This window comes from Dama dama, chromosome 33 (genome assembly GCF_033118175.1).
Source record: "Dama dama isolate Ldn47 chromosome 33, ASM3311817v1, whole genome shotgun sequence".
Taxonomy (NCBI): Eukaryota; Metazoa; Chordata; class Mammalia; order Artiodactyla; family Cervidae; genus Dama; species Dama dama.
In genome coordinates, this window is record NC_083713.1 from 37,027,469 (window position 1) to 37,033,468 (window position 6,000).

General features: G+C 40.0%; 1 protein-coding gene across 2 annotated transcripts in view; it reads left to right on the forward strand.

The window, feature by feature from the left end:
- DPP4 (dipeptidyl peptidase 4) overlaps window positions 1–5,768 on the forward strand; it is an 82,150-nt gene extending 76,382 nt beyond the window's left edge. For both annotated transcript variants that reach the window (XM_061135556.1, XM_061135557.1), the window contains exons 24-26: window positions 2,608–2,680; window positions 2,938–3,011; window positions 4,650–5,768. In XM_061135556.1, coding sequence (XP_060991539.1) covers window positions 2,608–2,680; window positions 2,938–3,011; window positions 4,650–4,751 — 249 coding nt within the window. In that variant the 3' untranslated portion in view covers window positions 4,752–5,768. The remainder of the gene's footprint in view (window positions 1–2,607; window positions 2,681–2,937; window positions 3,012–4,649) is intronic.
- Window positions 5,769–6,000: the final 232 nt, after the last annotated feature.

A 6,000-nucleotide genomic window follows, 5' to 3' on the forward strand; every position in this document is an offset into this window, starting at 1 on the left:
GAGGATGGACTCGGGCGCCCGGGCCTGGGGCTCCCTCCGACTGTCAGTGTTCACTGTTGGTGTGTCCGCCCCAGACTCTGCTGTCCCCAGTTTTGAATCCTACACTGGCCTTTTTGGTAGACTGATTTTGACCCCTTCCTCTCTCCGGGGCAGAACATTGCTCAGGGTTCTATTGCTGCGATAGGCGCTGCATCAGCCACACAATCCAAAAGTGCCTCATAAATCTCGCAGGGCCGTGCAAGCGTGCTCTCTTCCAATGAATGAATGCTCTCTTGCGATGAATTCTAAGAAGGCCATGAGCACGCAGGCGCAAAGAATACCCCGTGTGTCTGTTTACTGCAAATCCCAGGACAGTTCAGTAACAATTTCTTTCCTCCTGTATTTTTGCTGGAAGATCATATCATAAGTAGCTTGGAACTTTACTGGAGACTCAATGCAACTTAGGAGGTAAAAGAGGTTTTACTGTCAAGACTTTTTGTCCAGCTCAGATTTCCTCCTATAACCTGGTGCACTTGATTGTCTCCATGTAGAAGTGGGATTGCTATTAATAGACCTATCTCGTAGGAACGTCCTGAGGATTAAATAGAGCGGTGCTTTGATAAATCCTTTAAGATGCTTAGCAGAGTGACTTGCACAGAGTACACAGTAAATGTCAGCTGTTGTTACTAATGGCATTGTGTATGGATTTAAAGTGGGCAAAGCATATTTCGGTAAATTTCAGAATGAGAATATTTTATTTCACTTCCCCTAGCTGTTCCCCCTTGCCTCTGCAAAATTAGGATGGAGTACAATTAGTGAACAGTACAATATAAGTGGTTACCTTTCTTTCGTTTATCCCTTTAATTGATATTTAGCACTGTATTAAATGCTCAGAATAATGAACAATATAGACAAATTCCTTTTCTTATGGAGTTTATTGTTTAGTTGGGTTTATAACAAACAAATATTGACTGACAATGAATAAATGAATAGATAGAAGAATGGATGGAATAACATTGGGATGGATGAACAGATGAATGAATGGATGAATTCATCTGGGACATCTCACCAGATAACACATTTCCCTAAGAGTAAAGTAAAATAAGAGTGTGACTTTTAATGAGTCCTAGATGTTTATTCTGAAAGTTTGTGGGTAAATTCTCAATTTGGGTCAGAAATGGCATATGGGTCAGAAAATGGCATATGGTCAGGACAAGTGACCCAGCCTGCACAGAGTAAGAGGGCCTTTGCACTGTTTTCCGGGACAAGATCACTTTGTCAATGCAAACATGTTGGGTGACTTTGTCCTGAAAGCTCTAGACAGAATGTCTTTTTTCCAGAAACACTGTTACAACATCCTGACATCAGTATCAGTAATTTAACCTTAATAAAAGCCACATCTCTTGATTCCTATTTCAGTAACAGTAAGAGGAGTTAATCTTCCTCCCATTTCAAACACAACAGTGCTCCGCAGCAAGTCTCCTGGTGCATAGTTCACTGATATTGAAGCTGGAGCTAGAACACAGCCACTTGGACCACAGCCCTATCCTCTTCCTGCCAGACCTTCAGGGTTCCCATCCTGATGTTAGCTACAAAGATATCTGTAAAATATAAACCTTGCCTCTCATAAAGTTGACTTGATTCACCAAGATGCTGCAGGACAATTTGACTGATTTGAAATCTATCGGGAGGCTAATGGCCCTTCCTCTGCCCAACTCATAATGAGACAACAAAAGTAGGCTCCAGCTCACGCCTTCCCAAAGTCACTACAATGTCTGTGACATTTTACCTTCAGCCCAGCTCTGCAAACATCTCCAAATTAAGACCAGATGACTAGTTCCATACTTTCAAAGCATTTTCATTTGAGACCCCAGCCTCATTTTAGAAGTCCTTCCTAAGGTTATGAAGCAGCCTTCAAAAAGCTGACCTCCCAATTTTTTCTCCTAATTACCTGGCTTGGTCCAATAGTGACATTTTCCTCAAGACAGAATGAGGCAGACAACCGGCCACTGATTTTCTAAGGCCATATTTGATCTTTGTCACCCCTCTACCCTCCCATATGTTACATTTGCCTAGGTTTCAAACATCTGTTTCAAAAAAGGTAATGCCTGCTTCTCATTCAGAGCCTAGCAATGTGGACCAAAGTTCATATGACATATTGCAGAGTATGTTTAGTTGCAAATGCTATGTACAGGCTCTTTGAAATGTAGCATGTATGGCACCATGTGACACATGGTTGCCATGGCAATACACTTTTTGGCTGAACTACAGCATAAGCCCATGGAACATACATTGCTAATATGAGACTCTGCCCTGTGCTAATGCAGAGGACCCAGCCAATCTGGGATCTGGGACCCGAGGGGTTTTGCATGCGGCCTGGGTGGCAGGTGCCCTCTTCTGCATGTGCAGGGAAGATGTGGCAGTCTCGCTTTCCAGCCCTTCTCCCAATCACAGGGCATGCTGTGCATTCTGCCTTGCATGGAGACAGCATTTGCTTGAATATCGGTTTGCTATATTTTGTATCAAAGGGGGCCCCAGCTGAAAACATTTTATTTTGTAAACTGAAGTGAAAAATCAGTTTATGGCAGATCTTTTTTTGAATAATGACATTCTTTTTCCCAATTCCAGAATTCAACAGTCATGAGCAGAGCTGAAAATTTTAAACAAGTTGAGTACCTCCTTATTCATGGAACAGCAGATGGTGAGTTTCAGTTAATTAGACTTTTTAGTATCACAGACAGGTTTGCAATTTCACTACTGACAAAACAAAAGCATGAGGGGCAAGACTGTTACATTTACTTCAATAAAACAGTGTTGCTTTCCACAACTCACTTGTCTTGGGATAAATGGGATGCTGAGTCCTAGAACTTCAGACAGTCCCCTTTCTTCTTGTGCCTTTTCCTACCAGAAAAGTGGAGCAGCTATTAGTTACTTTCTGTTTCCTTTCTCTCCCTGCAGATAACGTTCACTTTCAGCAGTCAGCTCAGATCTCCAAAGCCCTGGTGGATGCTGGAGTGGATTTCCAGTCAATGGTATATAGCAAAGCTTCCTGCAAGGGGGAGGAACTTCCTGGTGGGGTCTGGTTCCCCTCTCACGATTACTTCTCTCACCAAGGTCCCAGGAGAAAGGGACAAAAGCAAAAAAGAGTCTTATTTTTCCAGTAAGAAGTTGAAGAAGTGATATACTTGAGCCAGAAACACAGTCATGTTCAATATCAGTTAGGGGTTGAAAAAGCACAATATTGCATATCTTGTGAGTGTCAGATCCCTAATCTTGTGATTGCTCTTCTAGCCCTATGATTGTCCCGTCTCTCCCTAATTTGACTCAAAAGTAATCACTTACCCAGTGAAAAGTGTGGCGAAGTAATTCTAAAGTGAAAGCAGCATGATAATCGCTCAGCTCAAATATGAAAATCCACCTCTAGTATGTGTTACTAGCCCTTCTAACAAAGGTGAGGTATAATAATCAGCAAGTTTCAGTTTTTGCAACTTCAATGTTATCTTTTGTTGAGCAACTACAGGTAATAAACAATTAGGCTGGGTTTATAAAGTCAGAAATGGCTAGAGAATTGCTGTTGCCTGTTCAGAGGATGTTTCTAGGTATTAAGCAAGATTCATTTTATGCACTAGATCTTTTCAGATTAAGAGAAAAAAAAAGATTATATGTGTGTGTTGCACTAAATATTTTTGTGTTAAGAGCTTTCTTGTCTGTATTAGCTTTAATAGCCTGCTTCCCCTCACTCTCTTTTAACATACACACTTTGCTCTGTGCTCAGTTCAAGCAGTACCTACTGTATTTAAAAGTGGGACAGTCATTTGATACCAAAAAACATGGCATATATTTTGGGGCTTAGATTCTTATGAGGTTGTGGTGTATATTTCCACTGTTCCAAGAAAAGACATGATACTTTAAGCAATTTTTGAAAGTTAATTTATGTCTCCATGATATATGTTTTCCTGGCAGTGACTCCCCACGTGTTTAACATGGTGGTATGAGTTGATAAATTTTTGCCTCAGATCATCAACTCTTCCTACATAAATGTCAGACATAAAGATAAGAAATTCCAGTGAAAAATCTTACGTGTTTGAAAATAATACATTTGATTTTTGACTTCACTTATGCTAAACATATATATAGAATATGAAGTGGATTTTTCTAGTTCCTTAGTGATATACATTAGGAAAAACTGCTTTTTAAAAACATTTAATAGTTTTTTTTTTACTGCACTGGAGGGGAAACTTAACAGTTGATAGCACTTAATTGAAGTTGGCTTTATGGGATAAACATTCCATCCTATGCATGATAAGTTTCTAAGTGTCCTTTGAGTCAAATTTGAAAATGGACTTAGATATTTTCATTGTAATACACATATCCTTAAAGCAGTGTGCAGTGAAGTCAAACTCATGGTGAGTTGTCTCAGCACTTACCGAGGACAATCAGAGACTCCTGCAGGACAGAGCTACATGTCTTGGAAAAGGTCTGGGCGGGGTAGGGAGGGTGCGGGGGTGGTAAGAAAACTTGTTTGATCATGTTTCAGTTTACAGACTGATTGAGGAGTTAAAACATTGTGTGTTATTCCATGTATGCTCATGAGAACTCATTTGGATTTAAAAAAAAAAAAAAAAGGCAACTGACTTCCTAATCCTGACCTCTCTCTTTTGTCTCTCCAGTGGTATACAGATGAAGACCATGGGATCGCCAGCAGCACAGCACACCAACACATATACACCCACATGAGCCACTTCCTAAAACAATGCTTCTCTCTACTTTAGCACCTCAGAACGGCATGCCATTTAAAGCTTGTGAAAAACTACTTTTGCTCTCATTATCTCAAAACTGCACTGTCAGGATGATGCCTTAAAAAAATACACTCAAATCGAGAAAAATAAGTTTACCTTGTTCCCAAATTTCATATCTATAACCTGAAATAGGGACTTCTGTCTTTGCAAGAGACTTACCTTATGGAAATTTCAGTCTGTTTTTTTTATTATTATTATTTAAAATAATTTCCACATCAGCTGGTGAAACAGCAACTAAGAATTGTTTTTATGGGAGCTTTGCAGAGGTTCCCTGAGCAGCATTATTTTCTAACTGGACTAGTCCATATTTTGTTCTCTTCTTTGAAGGAATGGCAGGATGTGGGCAGTGATGTCACTGAGGCAGGGGCAAGAAAAGAGGGGTTAGGGAGAGAAGCTGGCAGGGCAAGGCTGCGAACCCCAGTCCAAGCCTGCTGACCCAACCAGGCTACTGTCAGCTCCTCAGAGAAGAGCTGTTCTCAGCCAGACTGGCACAGTTTTCTGAGAAAGACCATTCAAACAGTCTCAGGAAATCATATATGCAAAGCACTGACTTCTGAGTAAAACCACAGCAGTTGAATAGACTCCAAAGAAATGAGAGGGAAACTGCCAGCAATGCAAGGCCCCCAGGTGCCAGTTATGGCTATAGGTGCTACGAAAACACAGCAAGGGCGATGGGAAAGCATTGTAAATGTGCTTTAAAAATACTGATGTTTCCTAGTGAGAGAAGCAGCTTGGAAGGGAGATGTGAACACATCAGCTTGCCCTGTTAAGATATGAAAATATTTGTATTGCAAATCCTAACTTGAAGGAGTCTTTGCATCAGTTTTTCTTACTGCATTTCTTTGAGCATCTAATTAAAAGAATATTTTAACTTTCTTGGACTTGTTTTTAAAAATTGAAAATAAGCTACAAATGTATATAATATGATTCCCATTCTATATACTGTGGAATTTCTCCTGGTCAGTAATAAATATGCCTTCATTTTTTTCAGAGGTGTTTTGTGTCTTGAATCAGACCTAAACTGTATTGGCATATGGACATGCTTACCCAGAAAGGCTCTTGTTTATTTTGCTTGTTATCCCAAACTGCCTTGTAAACATGGAGAGGGTTCAGCTTTTGTAAGAAATAGATACAAAGAAATGTGCTAAATTAAGCAGTTCATAGGGTTTTAATCTAATATCTCTATATATACAATTTCTGTTATCATACTTATATATAAGCT